The sequence below is a fragment of the Chaetodon trifascialis genome, chromosome 20, assembly GCF_039877785.1.
Source record: "Chaetodon trifascialis isolate fChaTrf1 chromosome 20, fChaTrf1.hap1, whole genome shotgun sequence".
NCBI lineage: Eukaryota > Metazoa > Chordata > Actinopteri > Chaetodontiformes > Chaetodontidae > Chaetodon > Chaetodon trifascialis.
In genome coordinates this window covers 22,881,646-22,901,014 of record NC_092075.1, presented here as the reverse complement: position 1 = coordinate 22,901,014, position 19,369 = coordinate 22,881,646, and the positions used below count along the sequence as shown (strand labels likewise).

Below are 19,369 nucleotides of genomic sequence, written 5' to 3'. Positions count from 1 at the left end.
GGATGCTAGAATTCACCACGATGAACGAGTCATGTGCCGACCCGGGGAAAGTGGCATACACGTTTGTCACCAGGCAGTTTGAGTCACAAATCACCAGACATCCCTGTTTCACCTGTGTACATTCGGTCAGGTTGAGTGACCATTACACGTGCCGAACACGCTTTCGCTGTGGTCAGATGAAATACTGATCAAAATATATAAATTTAGGTCTGACTGTATGTGCTGACTCGGATAGTTGCATTGAATTGCGGCTGTTGCTAATAATTGATCGCAGTGAAATGCCAGACACTGTGGAAACCTGACTGTGAGGTGTTGGTGACGTGAGCACACGACTCCGCCGGTTTAAAAAATCAGTTGACCAGGTCTGAGGTTCAGCGCACTTTTACGCCCAGCTCATTATGCCGACACCTCCGCCCTACTGCGCCACAACGCCCATCCTGGCGCACCTCTGTACGCCTCGGTTTACCAAAATACCAAGTGCGCCGTGCGCCTGCCTGCGCCACTCGAAAATACTACTGCGCCGCGCTGGCGGCGGAGTTGAAAATAGAGCCCATGGTCTTCATCACAACAACCATTCAGCAGAAACCAGCTTGATTAAAGCTGGATTTTAAAATCTTTCTGAAAATACACACACACACACACGCACACACACACACACACACACACACACACACACACACACACACACACACACACACACACACACAAAGGTTTCTTGTCAGTCTGTCTTTTTCTGTGCATTAGTGTATTAGTGTATATCTGTGTGTGAGTCTATGTTTTGGGGGAGGGACTGCCGGGTGTACATGTGCACATACACACACACACACACACACACACACACACACACACACACACACACACACACACACACACACACACACACACACACACACACACACACACACACACACATCTACATGTGTCAGTGACAAACAGCACCATTTAACAACCTCACTCAGCAGCAGTCTCTCTGGCTGTGTCTCAACACCTGAATCCCTTCACTGCACTGAAAATTCCCAGAATACATTTGAAAAATGCAATGGGCAACTTGGACAATGAACATCTGGATATCTACCTTATTAGATTTATCTATATTCTTGTAATCTGTCTGACCTCAAATTCAGTGATGTGGATTCCTGATCCCAGAACAGTGGAGCAGGGCCCAGTTCATCAAACCTTACCATTCATCAAAGCTAACATTTTTCCAGCTAAATGATGATCCTAATTCTCTTCCAGCTAACCTGATTCTTTTGATCATAGTTTTATTTTGTTTACAGATCATGGAAGTTTTTTTGAATAACAGTGAGCTTTTATTTTCAAATAGGAGAAGAGAGTTCATATATTATAACAAATCCCATTGAAAGTGACATACTTAACATATCTATCATGTCTAAAAGTATCAGAAACACATATTCTGTTAGCCATAAGTATTAGAAAAAAATCACAAAAAGAGCTAAACTAATGGATACACTTTAAGTTATAGATAAATGCTTGAAGTAGATATTAATAACTGATCAAAATACTGTAGATTACCTTAAGTGATGAAACAACAGTTGGAATAGCTAATGGATAATGGATAAATGGCAGTTTATACCACTCCAAGTGGTACCAGTGCAAATGCAGCTGTGTATGACAGTATGACAGTGCCAATAAACAGGTACTTTAGTTCATCTGATAGGGTGACAGTGCTGTGGTGGCACATTAGAGAAAAAGATTGCAAACCATTGTTGGAGGGGAATATGAAATACTACGTTTGTTCGTACAGGCCATTTGACCCTTGAATATCTAGGTTTATATTGGTATTAGCTGCAATATATCATAGTACGTTCCATGTGGACTCAGCCAGGGTTGTCCCTTGTTGCCCATTCCGATTTTCATGGACAAAATCTCTTAGTGCTGTGATGATGAAATTTTGTTCATTAAGTCCAGCATGTACGAAGTGGAGTTGAGTGTGAAGCAGCTGGGCTGAGGGTCAAAATTTTTAAGTCTGTTTATGGAACAAATAATGGAACAAAGCGAACACCCTGTTCAAGTAGCAAGTAAGTTCTCTCTGGCTCTAGGGGTGGTCAGTCAGCTGTTTCACCACTTTGGTCCAAACTGAAATGTCTTATAGTTTTTGCCTGTTGTTTGAACACTTTTTGCAAAATTAGGCTCACTGTGTCAAAACTCTACACTCTACAGAAGGTCTTCTAGCCATTCTGTAGGAAAATGCAACCACAAATTGTTATTGGTTTGGTTATTTTTTACAGTAATGTATATACTGTACTGTACTGTACAGGTGCTGGTCATAAAATTAGAATATCATGGAAAAGTTGATTTTTTTTCAGTAATTCCATTCAAAAAGTGAAACTTGTATAATGTATACATTCATTTCATACAGACCGACATATTTCAAGTATTTACTTCTTTTAATATTAATGATTATACCTGACAAATAATGAAAACCCCCAATTGAGTATCTCAGAAAATTAGAATATTGTGGAAAAGGTCAATATTGAAGATATCTGGTGCCACACTCTAATCAGCTGGTTAACTCATAACACCTGCAAAGGCCTTTAAATGGTCTCTCAGTCTAGTTCTGTAAGCTACACAATCATGGGGAAGACTGCTGACCTGACAGTTGTCCAAAAGACGATCATTGACACCTTGCACAAGGAGGGCAAGTCCCAAAAGGTCATTGCTAAAGAGGCTGGATGTTCACAGAGCTCTGTGTCCAAGCACATTAGTAGAAAGGCAAAGGGAAGGAAAAGATGTGGTGAGGAGAGGATAGTGAGACAAAACTCATTCAAAACTGCGGGGGAGATTCACAAAGAGTGGACTGCAGCTGGAGTCAGTGCTTCAAGAACCACCACTCACAGACGTATGCAAGACATGGGTTTCAGCTGTCGCATTCCTTGTGTCAAGCCACTCTTGAACAAGAGACAGCGTCAGAAGTGTCTCACCTGGGCTTAAGACAAAAAGGACTGGACTGCTGCTGAGTGGTCCAAAGTCATGTTCTCTAATGAAAGTAAATTTTGCATGTCCTTTGGTAATCAAGGTCCCAGAGTCTGGAGGAAGAGAGGAGAGGCACAGAACCCACGTTGCCTGAGGTCGAGTGTCAAGTTTCCACAGTCAGTGATGGTTTGGGGTGCCATGTCATCTGCTGGTGTTGGTCCACTGTGGTTCCTTAGGTCCAAGGTCAATGCAGCTGTCTATCAGGAAGTTTTGGAGCACTTCATGCTTCCTGCTGCTGACCAACTTTATGGAGATGCAGATTTCATTTTTCAACAGGACTTGGCACCTGCTCACATTGCCAAAGCTACCAGTACCTGGTTTAAGGACCACGGTATCCCTGTTCTTGATTGGCCAGCAAACTCCCCTGACCTTAACCCCATAGAAAATCTATGGGGTATTGTGAAGAGGAAGATGCGAGATGCCAGACTCAACAACGCAGAAGAGCTGAAGGCCACCATCAAAGCAACCTGGGCTCTCATAACACCTGAGCAGTGCCACAGCCTGATTGACTGCCATATCGCATTGCTGCAGTAATTCAGGCAAAAGGAGCCCCAACTAAGTATTGAGTGCTGTACATGCTCATACTTTTCATGTTTATACTTTTCAGTTGGACAACATTTTTAGAAATCCTTTTTTTGTATCCGTCTTAAGTGATATTCTAGTTTTCTGAGATACTGACATTTGGATTTTCATTAGTTGTTAGTTTAAAATCATCAAAATTAAAGAACTAAACATTTGAAATATATCAGTCTGTGTGTAATGAATGAATATTATATACAAGTTTCACTTTTTGAATGGAATTACTGAAATAAATCAACGTTTCCATGATATTCTAATTTTATGACCAGCACCTGTATATACCATACACAGTACTGACACATCTCAATATAATCACTGCATGTTTCACAAAACTGTATTGTATTTACAGTACTGTACTGTATATTGTACACAGTAGTCTAACACCTCAATGGTACAGTATTATGTACTATACTGTACTGTATGTTTCACAGAACTTCCATTTTTTGTTGCAAAAGGAGTGTTAGCCAACTATTGCTTAGCTGAGGCCTATTTGTGGCTGGCTGATTGGTGTTCAGTTTTTTCAGTATTTTCAGGTGTGTGTCTAACTATTTCCAGTTACCCAGTGTGTTTTGTAGCCTGAGATTTCATTTATGAATGAAGTGTCCGAAGTGTATGAAATAGTGTGTAGTGTGCAGGAGCAAGTGTGTTACAAAAAGGACCAAGTGTGTTGCAGAATTGCAACTAAAGTGCAGCACTTTTATTTAGGGTATGGTTACAATGTGTTTAAGGTATAGTAACAAAAAACCTTAAGTTTTGTTACTTTGGTCTAAGCATGTGTCAATAGTGTTCAAGCAACAGGCAAAAACTGTAATAACATTTGAATGGATTGCTATAAAATCTTGTACAGACATACCTGGTAACCAATGTACCTTAATGATTTTGGTGATTCTCTGACTTGCAGCATCACCATGATGTTGACATTGTGATTACATTTGGTCCAGACATTCATGTCCACCTCAGGACGAGGACCCCATGTGAAAATTACTTCAACTTCTCCAACTGCTGTCAATCTCTCTCCTCATCTGTTCTCTCCCTGTGTGTGTGTGTGTGTGTGTGTGTGTGTGTGTGTGTGTGTGTGTGTGTGTGTGTGTGTGTGAGTGTGTGTGTGTGGTTTATCTCACTCAGGTTGCAGTGCTTATCAGAATGCATAGATTTAATTCACTGAATAACATCACATGAGATTTAAGACAAATGCAATTGGTCTGCAACTTTCTTAGATTGCTATACCAGTGCCAGTACCAGTGCAATTTATCGGTTATAGGTCCAGGTACAGATAGGATAGCGTGTGTGTTTGGACCCAGACCCTGGTCCATGAAGTAGTGACCTCAGGAGGGATTTTATCTGCACTAACAATTACAAGAAATCTCATCTCATGCTCACTTTCCTTTTGTTTCTCTCAAAAGGAAGATTATTTTTGCCATGCAGTTAACGAAGTACTTTGCTTCAGTTTACTGACTCTGGGTTGTTTGCATAAAGTAATAAATTAAAAAGTAAATGGAGAAACTTCCTATTTTCATATTTTTCTTCTCTGGCTCCCTCTCATGTTCGTTGGTCAATGCATGGTCAATCCTCTGTTCTACTATTGCTCGACCTATCAGCTGCCTTTGACACGGTTAACCACCAAATCCTCCTCTCCACACTCGTTGAGCTTGGTTTCTCAGGGTCTGCTCTCGGTTGGTTTGAGTCCTACCTCTCAGGGAGATCCTTTGCAGTATTTTGGAGGGGAGAACCTCAAGGGTCAGTGCTTAGACCCCTTCTCTTTTCAATGGCTTCTCATGCCATTCATATGCTGACGATACCCAGCTTATCCTTTCATCCCCGACAGTCTCGGCATGGATATTGGCATGCCTCGTCGATATCTTGGCATGGATCAAGGAGTGACACCTTTAAATTAACCTATCAAAGACTTAGCTTCTTGTCATCCTGGCTGGTCCCTCTATACAACAACAGACCAGTATCTAGCTTGACTCAGCTCTGCTCACTCCCACAAAATCTGCCAGAAACTTGAGTGTCATGATTGATGACCAACTAACTTTTAAAGAGCATGTGACCTCTGTTGCTCAGTCATGTCGATTTGCCCTGTACAACACCAGGAAGACCAGACCCTACTTGTCTGACCATGCAACACAACTCCAAGTACAAGCGCTGGTACTATCACGCCTCGACTACTGTAATTCCTTACTGGCAGGGTCTGCCAGGCCTGCATCCTTGCAGATGATCCAGAATGTGGCAGCTCGCCTGGTCTTTAATCAGCCCAAACAAGTGCATGTCACTCTGCTGTCCATATCCCTCCACTGGCTCCCAGTTGCTGTCGCATCAAACATAAGTCCTTGATGCTCGCATACAAAATTACCACCAAAACTGCTCCGACCTGCCTGAACTCCCTCATTCAGGTTTATGCTTCCTCCTGCTCACAACACTCTGCCAGCTCAAGAAGGCCCTAAGTCTGTAACTAGACTCTTTTCTTTTACCAAACTCCATTTGTTCTGCAGAGTCCCTCTCGATCTTTAGAAAAAGACTAAAGACCAAGCTCTTTACTGAACACCTGGTTTCTTAAAAAAACAACAACAAAAAAAAAACCCTCTCAGCTCTCTCTATGCACTCTATGCATTACTTTGTAGCACTGTCTTGTAGCTCCTATGTCCCTTTGGACCAGAAAGTTGCATTGGGGCACTTACTCTTGTTGTTCTCTCCTGTCTAGAACCTTGCTTGTGATCTTGCTTGAATCAAGCTACATTAGCAATCTTGTTAACATGTACTCTCTCAGCAACAACAATTACCAACTGCATTTACTTCAAGTCAAGTAAAGTTAATTTATATAAAAGACAGGCAGACCTAAATGTGCTTCAGAAACACATTTTATCAAGTTATCTCTGTGAGGGGAATAACATATTGGTGAGTTGAAAATGTGAGGAAAATAAATAAAATAAAGATTACAACAAGATGAAATACAATTTGAAGGTCAGAGATGACAAATAACATAAACATGATTTCAAGATCAAAGACAATTATAGACAAAACATTATTTAAGAGATAAAAAGACAGGACGTGAAGATATGAAGGACTTTAAAATAGAAAAGAAGCTTAAATAAATAAGTATGATTAGAGTCAACTTGATGAGAAAAAACATTTGAAGAAGATGATTTTAAGATTAACAATACTTTGCTGATGACTGAAAAATTACAAGTAGAGATTGGACTGGAGGATAACACATAATGACAAATCTCTGTAAAATCACACATCATTTGAGATGGAGCATGTGTTAAAATTCACCCACACACACACACACACACACACACACACACACACACACACACACACACACACACACACACACACACACACACACACACACACACATTACCCTAACCCTAACTACTATTTGCCTATGATAACGTGATAAATACCAGGTCTCTCACACGCACACACACACACACACACACACACACACACACACACACACACATATTTGTCTAGGAAAAAAATCTTACCTTGATCATTGGCCATCTTGTCTGGATGTTCCACTGAAAGAGCAACAGAGAGTGAGTAAGCAAACTTATAAAACAAAGGAATACACTTGCAGAGGTCTTGATCTTCTGTCTCACACACACACACACACACACACACACACACACACACACACACACACAGACCTTTGGCAGTCCTGAAGTGGACAGGCTCAGAAAGTGGGCCAACTCCTTTGGTGTTCTTGGCCTGGATCCTGAAATAATAAACCGTGTCGAGGTTCAGATCCACGACTTGATGGGTCAGTCGGTCACCACTAATCGGCTCCATCATCCAGTCATCTATTGGCATGTTTTTATCCAGTGTGTAGTACAGGATGTAACCTGTCAGACCAGAAGTTATAAGCTTACTGAGAGTTAAAATAAAAGGTAGTATTTATAAGTGCTGTATAGCTCTTTGGACAGAAGGATATTAAATTTATAGCAATTAACAGTAGCATGTTCCTATGCAGACATAGATGTTAACATGTTGAATTTACGGACCTCATATGAATTTCTATTGCAATATAAGACAAGAAGACATGATAAGTATGTGTTGAACATGTAGTTGAACATTAGCATAAACATATATACATACAGTTTTATTACAGGATAAGGACAGGCAAAGGATATAAGGTGTGAGACATGCAATTTAAGAAAACATTTTAAGGAATCTTCTGTGTGTGTGTGTGTGTGTGTGTGTGTGTGTGTGTGTGTGTGTGTGTGTGTGTGTGTGTGTGTGTGCGTGTGTGCGTGCGTGTGTGTATGTGTGTGTGTGTATGTGTGTGTGTGTGTGTGTTGTGCTGTTATCGCTGGAGGGAGCATTTGAGTTGTCTTCCAGGGCACTGCTGGAGCAGCAGAGCTCATTAAAACAGAGGGACTTACAGCCGGGTCGATTGCCCAGAGGAAGGGAAAGAACAATGGACGAAAGCGTGTGTGCTTGAATACAGAGAGCAACAACTGAATTCTTACACTCTTTAACAGTATGTTAATCTTGTAAAAAATAACTTTTGATCTATCTGCAGACATTTTACAGACAAATTGTCTATTAACTAACTAGACTATTAGCTGAAAATAATTAGCAACTATTACCACTGATGGATAGTGTGTGTACCATAATTGAACAGTGTATACCTTGAATGAGTAGAGTGGCAAACCTTTAGTGATCGGAGTGTTTTGTTGAACCCTCACCTGTGATTCGTCCATTAGCCTCTGTTGGCGGTTGCCAGCTGATTAAAATGGCACGGGGTCGTCCCTCGCGACTGATCACAGTCAAATCTTTGGGGGCAGAGCTAGGAGCTGTTTAGGCAGGAAGAAAGGGAAAAGAAAACAAAACAAAAACGTATCAGCACTGGTGGGATGAGGTGATGATGCAGTTAGCTTCATTTTCTGTATATCAATTGATGGTGGTTGCAGTTATCTCTTTCTCCCTCCAATGGATGAGAAGAGGTTGTGTGGCTCAGGTCCTATCTATCTGGTGACACCCAAAGCTGTTCATCATCCTCCTGAATCCCTACTTATATTTTTGTAATCAAAATTCATTGTGATTCTTTTGTTGATCCAATCTGTTCACAACAAATTGCATGTCTTTCCATCTAGCCCTTGACAGAAAAGCCAATGTTTAAAAATATGTTAAATATTCTGACTTTTAAGCTTTAAGCTCAGATTCAAGTTCATATTGTATGTCTGCCACTGGAGTCTGTGACAGGAACAGGGAATGCCCACTGCATGTTTTTTTATAATTTATGATTAAGCTCCTGCTGATGTGCTGTTAGCTTTGTATGATTAGCACAAATTCTAACTTAAACAGTGACCTCCCCAGGTGACTTTTTAGGTGTACAATAGCATTTTACCTAGAAATTGTGCAGACGGTAATTTCTGTCACCTTTTTGAACTGCCCTGTTTTATTGCTCTTGCTCCTGTCCCTGTAAGTACTCTGCCTCAATACCAGAACTCCAGGCGCAGCTTCAGATTTTCGGCCAGGGCGCTGTTGGCTGTTCTGGAATCCCAGTTCAAGACCAAAAGTTATCAGACTTTTGCAGTTAAGGCTCCTAAGCTCTGGAACTTCCCACCTGAGAATCTGAGGCTTGCAGAATCAGTGACATATTTGAAATCACTTCTCAAAACCTACTTTGGAAAAAAAAAAAAAAAAAGCCTTTAAATTCTAAAACAACATGTTAACTGCTAACATGTCTTATCTGTTTTATAATAAGTATTAATCTGTATTGTTTTTATTTGCCTCAGTCCTAATATGGCTTAGTCTTGATTTAATTTTTTAGAGCACTTTGTAGCTCTATATTGAAAACTGCTGTGCAAAGAAAGTTTATTAGTATAATGAAACTTAGGTCCCCTATCCTTAATAAAGTAATAAATTTTAAAGCAAACATAACTAACCTTAATTAGTAATTATTTCAACCTACACCATGATCTTTCCCTTGTGTTTGTGCCTAAATCTAACCTAACCTTAACCATAGTATTATCAGATCACTTTTTCCAACAGTGATGTGTTACAGTTTTGGCAGGCACTGACAATGGTATCCTACACCAGATCACAAAATAAAATATACAAAGCCAAATAAAGTTTCATTGAATATTTACTTATCTAAAAATGTATGTATTTTTTTTTTAGCTAAGGACAGTTTCTACATGATGCTGTTTACTATTTTTATAGACCAATTTTCTAGAATCCACTTTAACAAAAAGAAAATTACAAAAAATACTCTTTCAAAGGAGAAAGCTGTTCAAGAAAGCTGGGACTTTACTTGCACTTTACTCAGCATACAAAACTGAATTAAAATTAAACCGATCAAATATGTAAATCATTGGACTATATAAAAACTATAAATGTCAAAAGGAAGATGAATAGGACACAGTATGGCAACTATACATCATTATTGCATCCTCTCTGCATAATTGGAAGAAGAAGGCAATGACTTCAAAGATTCAATTAAATATTCCTTTATTTGTCCCGCGAGGGGAAATTCCAATTTACAGCAGCACCAATAAAGCGGATAGTAGTGTAACAAGTGCATGCAAATTAAAAACAACAAGTATATACAAAACAGTGGGATAAAAAGAAAGACGTCCTCCTAAGAAATTGTAAATAGTATTTACAGATTATTGCACAGATTATTGCACTGGTTACTTGGAGCAGTTTTTGTTGTGTAGTGTGACAGCTGCAGGAAGGAATGACCTGCGATACCACTCCTTCACACACTTTGGATGTAGCATCCTGTCACTGATGGAGCTCCTCAGTGCAGTGAGTGTGTGTTGGAGGGGGTGGGAGTCATTGACTGTCATGGAGGACAGCTTGGCTGTTATCCTCCTCTCCCCCAGCAGTTCCAGAGGGCATCCCAGGACAGAGCTGGCCTTCCTAATGAGTTTGTCCACAAAGTCCTGGATGAGTCCTCTGTATGACCTGTCATCCCCATCTGTGATGAGGCCGACCATGGTCATCAGTGTCATCAGAGAACTTCTGCAGGTGGCAGGTGGGTGACAGGTGGGAAAAGTCAGCCATATGGAGGGTGAAGAGGAACGGTGCCAGCACCGTACCCTGGGGGGCCCGTACACTGCAGAGGACAGTCCCTGACACACAGTCCCGTGTCCTCACATACTGTGGGCGGTTGGAGAGGTAGTCCACTATCCAGCATGTGAGGTGTTGGTCCACCCCGAAAGCTCCAGCTTGTTTCTCAGGATGGCTGGCCTGATGGTGTTGAAAGCACTGCTGAGGTCCAGGAAAAGGACCCGAACAGAGCTCCCAGGCGACTCCAGAGGCCTGTACCATAAAGCTGGATTACGGCTTAGCGAGATAACTTCAGGCTTAACCCTGGCTATTTGGTACCATAAAGGTGGCTTACTTTCTATCGGGCTATGTTGCCGTGGTAACCTATGCTGAACACCTAACCTGCTCTGGAGCAGGATAAGTTCAGGATAAGAGCTCAGCAGGTATAAAAGCCCCACCTACTGACCAATCAGTTCTCTTGGAAAATGGCCTGTCCGTTTTATGAGAACCCGGTGGATCTTGGTGCACAGCTTGTGCGAAGAGCACTCAGGCGTGAGAGAATATTTAGAGATCGCTGTAATCCATTCGAATTGTCTGAACAATCACTGTACGAAAGGTACAGGTTTTCGGGAGAGGGGTTACAATACATCTGTCAGCTGCTGGAGCCTTACGTCAGTAATGTAACGCACCGCAACCACGCGCTGACAGTCCCGCAGACAGTGTGCATTGCACTGAGGTTTTTTGCCACAGGTAATATATTTCTTAGTGATGTTTGTAATTATTATGATGTCTTTAAATCCCTCGTTGGATGGGTTACAAGCAAGCCACAGATAAAATGCCATTAATCAATTATTTGTTTAAGTAAATCATGGATTGATTCATTCATTCATAGGTACTTTTATGTATTCTGTTGGCGATGCAGAAAACCTCGGGAAAAACACAGTATGTAGAGCTATTCATAAAGTCGCGGGGGCCCTGACTGAGCTTGTCGATGCATTCGTGGTGTTTCCCGGCCACCTGCCCACGCAGTGCATCAAAGAGGGCTTTTATGACATCGCAGGTAAGCAAGGTTGATGTGTAATTTGCATAATGTAGACTAAGCCCTGGGATGTTTGCCGTTGTATATTGTATTGTATATAGCCTCCAACATGTAGGCCTACATGTTGGCCTGTGGTACTGACCACTTTGAAGTATATTTTTATACTTATGTTTGATTTGCTCCCATGTTCTTTTTGCTCCACTCGGGTTGCATCTGAAATAATAAGGCTACAATCACATGCCATAACGAAAAATTTCATACACACATACATTTATGGAACACACAAATGTTACTGTAGTCAGATATACAAGAACAGTCATAGTGGGGAAGTAATATTATAATGCCACTAACTTACGCATTGACACAGTCGGCGATTTTTTGCCAGCAATCCTTGCGCCGTTTGGCAGCTGCAACTGTGTTGCTTTTTGCCTGGATTATTGATTTGTATTCCTCGTATTTATTAATTATTATTGTTTGCTCCTCTGTAGTGAAATATGCGGCTCGGGCTGATTTTTCCATGTTTGCGATTGGTCGCATGCAGCAAACTCCGCCCTTTTTATGTGAGCGCGCACAGATCTAGATTGGACAAGCCTGAATTGAATTAGTGAGCTGATAGCCGGCTTTATGGTACCGAAAATCCGGAGGGCGGATGTCTCGTTAAGTGAAGCCCGATAAGTAAGAGGAAGCCCGGCTAGGTTAATCAAGCTTTATGGTACAGGCCTCTGGTGAGACAGGGCTCGATGGAGGAGGAAGATAAGGGCATCGTCCTTCCAAGTCTCAGGCTCAGGTTGAACAGATGTCCAGTGATCCCGCTCAGCTGATCAGAGCAGGATCTGAGAAGCCTAGGACTGAGGCCGTCCAGTCCTGCAGCCTTCCTGGTCTTTAACCTCCTCAGCTGATTTCTCACCTAGAGAGGTGTGAGGGACAAGTTGGAGCAGGGGGGCTGAGTGTCTTGTGAAGTGGATGTGGGGGGCCGGGAGGAGCAGTGGGGGGTGGCGTTGGATACTTGGGCAGAATGAGGGAAGGGCAGATGCTTCCTCAAATCTGCAGAAGTAGGTGTTCAGCTTATCTGCCCACTTTGGATCCCAAGCTGCCAGGGAGTTTGGCTCCTGGTGGCCTGAGATGATTTTCAGGCCTCTCCAGACTCCCCTGGTGTTGTTCTCCTGCAGCTGTTCCTCCATTCTCTTCCTGTATCTGTCCTTTGCCTCCCTGATTTTCCTTCTGAGCTCCCTCTGAAGTTTTCAGCTCTTCTTTGTTTCCTGACTTTAAGGCTCTCCTTTTCTCCTTTAAAAGAGCCTAAAAGTCAGGATTAATCCAGGGTTTGTTGTTTGAGTGACGCCGTACAGTCCTGGTGGGTACAGAAGTTTATGTAGTCTGTGATGCTGTCTGTCAAACTGTCAATGTCCTCCTCATGAGAGTCACTGAATATATACCTCACTGTTGTATCGAAGTAGTCCTTCAGAGTCTCTTCAGCCTCGTCAGACCACCTCTTCACTCTGCGGGACACAGCTGGTTGCCTGTTAACCAGGTTGTGATCAGCTCTTCCCAGAGGAGGGAGGGGTGATGATTCGTATGCCTCCTTGGTGTTGGCATAGAATAAGAGCAGTGTTTTTGTTTCCTCGCCACTGTCGCCAAGTGCTTGCTCATGGGGGAATTGTTGGTTTCTTTGTAAATAAAAGAGCTTGGTCTGTACCAGCTCTATATGGAAAGTGTCCTGAGACAACTTCTGTTGTGATTTGGCGCTATACAAATAAAATTGAATTGAATTGAAATTGAATTGAATTGAATTTTATTGTCTCTGGTGGCACGTGTGAAATACTGGTTGAATTTGGGCAGAGTGGAGGACAGAGAGGCATGATTGAAATCCCCAGAGATCAGTAAGAGGGCCTGTGGTTTCTGAGTCTGCAGCCTGCTGATCACGGAGTTGATGATGTCACAGGCTGCATCGGCGTTAGCAGAGGGAGGAATATACACAGCCACCACTATGGCATGTGAGAATTCCTGTGGCAGATAATATGGCCTCAGACTAACAGCCAACAGCTCAATGTCCGGGCAGCAGTGCTGCTCTTTGATAGTGATGTACCTGGTGTTACACCATCTATCGTTCACAAACACTGCCAGCCCTCCTCCTTTCCTCTTACCGCTCCTCTCTGTCTGATCTGCCTGTATGAGTGAAAAACCATCCAGTGCTACAGTCGCGTCTGTGTGCTGCGTGCCCAGCCAAGTCTCTGTAAACAGTAGCATGCTGCACCACCGGTATGAGTGATAATGTCGGGTCAACACAGCCAGCTTGTCCATCTTATTGGGGAGAGATCTTATGTTCCCCGTGATGACAGATGGGAGAGTCAGTCTATAAGCTCTCCTCCTGTCGCGGCATTTGATCCCAGCGCAGCACCCCCGCATCCTCCTCCTTAACTTGCGGGGGACATCAGGTCACTCCTCAGGCCGCACAGCTGTGTTACGCAGGGCCAGCAGCTGATCCCTACTGTAAACAATCGGAGCCATTGTCTCTCACGGTCCCACTGACACAGAGAAAGTTGCACGAGTTGTAAAAGTGATGAAAAGTAGCACCAGAGTTACCGTGCTTGATGTCTCTGATGCACCAGAGATTTACAAACACGCAGAACTAAAATGGATAAAAAAGACACATAAGAAAACAGAAAAAGCAAAGAAAACTCCGAAGACTCTAGAGAGCTGCTGTAACAGGCTGCCGCTCATATGGCACCATCAAGATGACATTTGTGCCTAATTTAAAGAACTACTATTGGGCAGCTCAACTTAGAGCTCTCATACTGTGGATGACTAAAGACAGGGATACAATTTGGGTGGACATGGAGCAAAGTGCTTGTCCAAATGTGTCCTTAGAATCGCTACCTTTCCTGCCTAGGGTGATGCAAAAGAAGCTCAAGATAAAGAATGATTGGGTCATAGAAACAATGAGAATATGGACAATAATACGAAAAAATTTAGGGATTTCTAGATCTGCAAGCAGAGCAACCAAAATTGCAAAAAACCCTGATTTTACACCATGTACTCTAGACTCAGGATTTGAGAAATGGACAGAAGATGGGCTGATATTTATAGCACAGATGTTTAAAGGGCAGACTATGAAATCATTTGAACAGCTCAAACATGAATTTAATTTAGTGAATAAGGATTTTTATAAATATTTACAATTGAGACACTACCTCCGTACACACAATGACTGGGAGAAATTATCCCAGGTACCAACTAAAGTTGAGACATTGTTCATGTCATATTCAGAGGGAGAATCAAAAACAGGGCTTATTTCAAAATTGTACAAAGCAATACAAGGGGAATCCAGTGTGAATAATATGGCTGTCAAATAGAAATGGGAATTAGAAGCTAATATAATAATAAGGGATACTGACTGGGAGGAAACATTTCAATCTGGACATAAATTAACTAATAGTCCAGCATGGAAGGAGTTTGAGTGGAAGGTGAAGATGCGGTATTTCAATACTCCATCTATCACTTCTAAGTATAGTAACACATCTGAATTTTGCTGGAGAAACTGTGGGAAAGTGGGGGATTTTACGCATATATTCTGGGATTGCCCTAAGACTGAATTAAGGGGAGTTCTGGGTATCAAGCTACAGCTTGATCCATCCACTTACATACTTGGTATAATGCCTGATGATCTGATTGACAGTGAATGCATCTATTTGCTGAGAGTTTTGCCCTTAATAGCAAAGAAAACAATCACAGCCTCTTGGTTGAAACCACAACCTCCCAATAAACAATGGAGAGACAGAGTTAAACAGGTGACAATTATGGAAAGAGCTACAGCTCTATGAGAAAAGATGGGAACCAATTATACAAATGATATCAGAGCCTAAGCACCTCTGTTAATTTTGTTTTCCATGTTTATTTTTATTAATCATTTATTTTTTAATCATTTAAGTTTTTGAAACTGTCTTTCTTAATGCGTGTGTGTGTTTGCATATTTATCCTCACCACCTATGTATGTTATAATGTGTGCAAAGTGGTCTATTTGATACGGCTGTAACTGAGATAAATATGATAATGGTATGTGCATCTTCCTGTATTTCGAATATGTGAAATAAATATTAAGTTAAAAAAAAAAGATGACATTTGTGGTACGGGGAAATACTTGGGGGCTTCCATCTCTGTGGACAATGGGGAGATCAAACTCAGATAAGATACAAGTTAGCTGCACCAGCCAACAAGCAGCAGTGAGTTAGCTAGTCATCTTTGTGAACAAGCAACTAATATAGTATTTTATCTGCATGTTTCTACAAGCAGCATCTTTACATCTCCGTGCAAGCATGCAGGATGCTTATTGACTCACTGATGCTGACAAGATCTACTCCTTCCATATTCAAATTTGGTACCAAATGCATTATTGACACTTGTTAGTATTGATGCAGTTTGGTCAGTGCCATCAAAGTTCAATACCCAGCCATAGGCCAAAATGTTTACTGGGCTGATATCACCATTTCTAAGATTCTGCCTCTGGCAGGCATTAAAAACCAACATACTGTAAAGTTAAGTCCCTTGGCTGACGTCTTTCAGACTTAGTTGGGTGATTATTTCTAATAGTATGGCAGAGGTATTATGATTGCAGAAACTGCACTTGTTGCCATGTTTTGCAATGAAAATGTGGTCAGTGTTTTTGTGTCCAGAGCTGGTGGATGTCTGCAGGGATTGAGTGAGGCTCAGTCTGTCTGCTCTGAATGTCAATGTATTCTAGTGGGCCCAGGGGAGCCGGTGGGGATAATGCTGTTCATACTTAATTTGGTGTCAAATCTGACAAACATGATTGTAAACATCCTAAAAGGGACACCTTGACATTTTGATTTCAGTCTGCGGTTAGATGTCATTGTGGCACACAGTTGTCATGTTGTTGTGTGGGGGAATTTTTCCACTACACCTCACTGAAACAAAACATTATTTTTGTACACTGTCGAACCACCTTATTAAAAGTCATTATTATTATTATTGTTGTTGTTGTTGTTGTTGTTGTTATTATTATTACTAAATCATTATTAAGGATGTTAACAAAAAATAAGGAAGGTTAAAACAAAACTAAAAATGTTGTTTTGGTGAAACCACATTTCATGAACTTGTCCTTTTTCATTGTGTCCGCTTTTTCCTCTATGCTGCTCATCTGAGAGAGAAAAAGTTTATTACAATTGAAATAAATAGTAAGAATAACCCACTTACTAGATCTCTTAAGCTTAACACAGTCAGAGTGTAAAAGTTCTTTCTCTACCTTGGGAACACTGGTTTGAAGACAAAAAAATTAACTCAAGGTCCACTTAATGGAGCATAATGTTAATTTAGGCAGAGCACTGAAGTATTCATTTGATGAATGTGTTTGGTGATTGGCATTAGTTGCTTTATTCATACTTTTTCATCAGTGGCATAGCTGTTTGGCCACAAACACCAAATCATATTCTTACAGGTGTAAAACTTAACTATTACAGCCTGTAATTTCTTACTATTACTCTGCTGATATGTTCATGTCAATTCTGTTTTCTACTGCAGTTCTCTCCAACATCCCAACCTCCTCCGACCTGTTGGTCTTACAGGTTAATGTTAATGTAAGAGTTATATGATGTTAATTAATAGGGGAATTGGTTCTACAGCTGAACCCTTGTTGCTGCTCAGATTCCCGAGAACGTCGTCAAAGAACAGAGCCTTTTCCTTCAACCCTAACCATATAACGAACAGTGATATTAATTTCCTTGATCTGTCAACTAACTTTTCCAAGACTTTTCAATTAAATCTCAAGGTCTTCCTCAGGAGATTGAGTTTGCTCAGTTGTCATGGAAATTGCTCAGTTGCCTAAATCAACAGAAATCATCAGATGAATCTTAGTGTTACTCTTACCACAAACCATTCAACATCATGAGATCTCTACTGTACTGTATATCCTAAATCCCTGGGAAGAAGATTAGATTGGTGTGTGACATCAGATGTGACACCTGTAGGGAACAATGCAGGTGAGCAAAGGGCTGTTTAAGAATTAAAACTTGTGCTGTGGGTTAAGGTAAGAGTTAGGTTTAGGTTAGGAAAAGGGTAAGGGCTCAGGTCAGGGGATGTGTTACGGCAACAGAGTCCTCACAAGGGCAGAAATAGAAAAATGAGTCCGTGTCTGAGAGACCTACCTGCTTCATATGTTGTGGCGTGTGCTGTCATACTCCACGTGCTGGACTTGCGACCTTTGGTTACCATGACAGCAAACTCATACATGGTGTTTGGTTTGAGGCCAGTGACAGTGTGGCTCAATGCTGTGGTGTCTGCAGACTGGACAACAATAAAGTTGTGAAATTTAGATGTTCCTAGAATGTTCTTAGAAAAATGAAAGAAAAGGTTTATTTCTAACACTTCAACATCAGCAAATATTAACAAACCCCAGCAGCCACCCAAATTCAGTTGTGTGTTAATTTTAAGACCAGACTTCTGTTTATCTTGGTGGCACTAAGAAAAGGCCTTATGTTCAGAATTTGATGGAGAAAAAAAAGAAAAGACTTATCTCTCACTCTCTATACCCCCAAAACTGTGCCTTACCAAAGTGCGACCATGACAGTTAAGTCAAGTCAAGTTACAACATTTCCCAAGTCATGACACTGTCAGTAAGTGAGAAGCTCAGTTCCAAGTAAAAAAGGTTAATACCCAAGTCAAGTTTAAAGTCAAGTCAGTTAGGTCAAATCCAAATCTTAAACCGTGGCATTAAATTCCTAAACAAGTCATTATTTGACAAGTGAGTCCATGAATACTAAGTCAAGTCCTTAAGTTAAGGCAGGTGTATCTCAAGTTAACTTAAAAATGTCAGGAAATGTTGAGAATATCAAGTCATGGTGAAGTCATGAGTTATTAGTTTTACAGCAGAAGTCAAGTTCCACATCAAAGGTAATGAGATTCATGACTCAAGTCTGACTCGTCTCAGTCTTATCGACACCTCTGGAAGAAGTTTAGTAGGTGTACATTAAAGTCATAGACTGACTGTGTATACCTTGTATTTTCCACTAGTGGAGTAGCTGGTCTTCCACTTGACAGAGTAATACCGGACCTCAGATGCCTTTTGATTCTTGGTCATGGAGTTGTCGGCCCAGGAGACACGGACTGAGTCAGAGGACAGAGCCACGGCTTGGACCCCCACCGGGGGGATCATGGGAGTGCTGGTGTCTGGCATGGGAGTGGGGTATTTATCAAGGAGGTGGAAGAGGTCATCCTCAGATGGGTCGATAGGGTCTGAGGATGCGGCCATTAGCGGTGACCGGGGTGTTTGGGGATAATTGATAAAATCATATAGTGTAATGAATGTGTGATAATGAGGATTTATATGTGGAGACAAGAGTGACACAAGTATGTATTCACATTAATATAGGTTTGTTTTGTGTTCATATACATACAGGTAAAACACCAAACAAAGAAATGATAATAATTACATAAAATGACATGCAAGTTTGGAAGTGACATGCAGGAGGCAGCAATGTTTGTTGGAAAGGGAAGAAGGAAAAGAGGAGTGGATGAATGAGGAAGTGAAAAACACAAGAAGGAGAGAGAACAGAACACAGTATAAACAAGTAGACCGTCACAGATAAATCTAAACAGATCACTAAAAAGAAGTGCAGTGTCAGATCCACAGAGGGGCAGGGCTTAAAGGAAGATACACAGCAGAGCAGTACAAGTGGAAACACATCACTTGGAAGTCTCATCAACTCAGGAATTTTGGAGTTTTTACCTATTTTAAATTCATAC

At 41.3% G+C, this 19,369-nt stretch overlaps 1 protein-coding gene across 7 annotated transcripts in view; it reads right to left on the bottom strand.

Annotated features, from left to right (window-relative positions):
* dcc (DCC netrin 1 receptor) overlaps positions 1 to 19,369 on the bottom strand; it is a 427,309-nt gene that overhangs the window by 137,953 nt on the left and 269,987 nt on the right. For all 7 annotated transcript variants that reach the window (XM_070989802.1, XM_070989803.1, XM_070989805.1 and 4 more), the window contains exons 17-21: positions 18,621 to 18,859; positions 17,773 to 17,911; positions 8,268 to 8,375; positions 7,227 to 7,421; positions 7,065 to 7,097 (exon numbers count right to left, since the gene is read on the bottom strand). In XM_070989802.1, the coding sequence (XP_070845903.1) occupies positions 7,065 to 7,097; positions 7,227 to 7,421; positions 8,268 to 8,375; positions 17,773 to 17,911; positions 18,621 to 18,859 (714 nt within the window). The remainder of the gene's footprint in view (positions 1 to 7,064; positions 7,098 to 7,226; positions 7,422 to 8,267; positions 8,376 to 17,772; positions 17,912 to 18,620; positions 18,860 to 19,369) is intronic.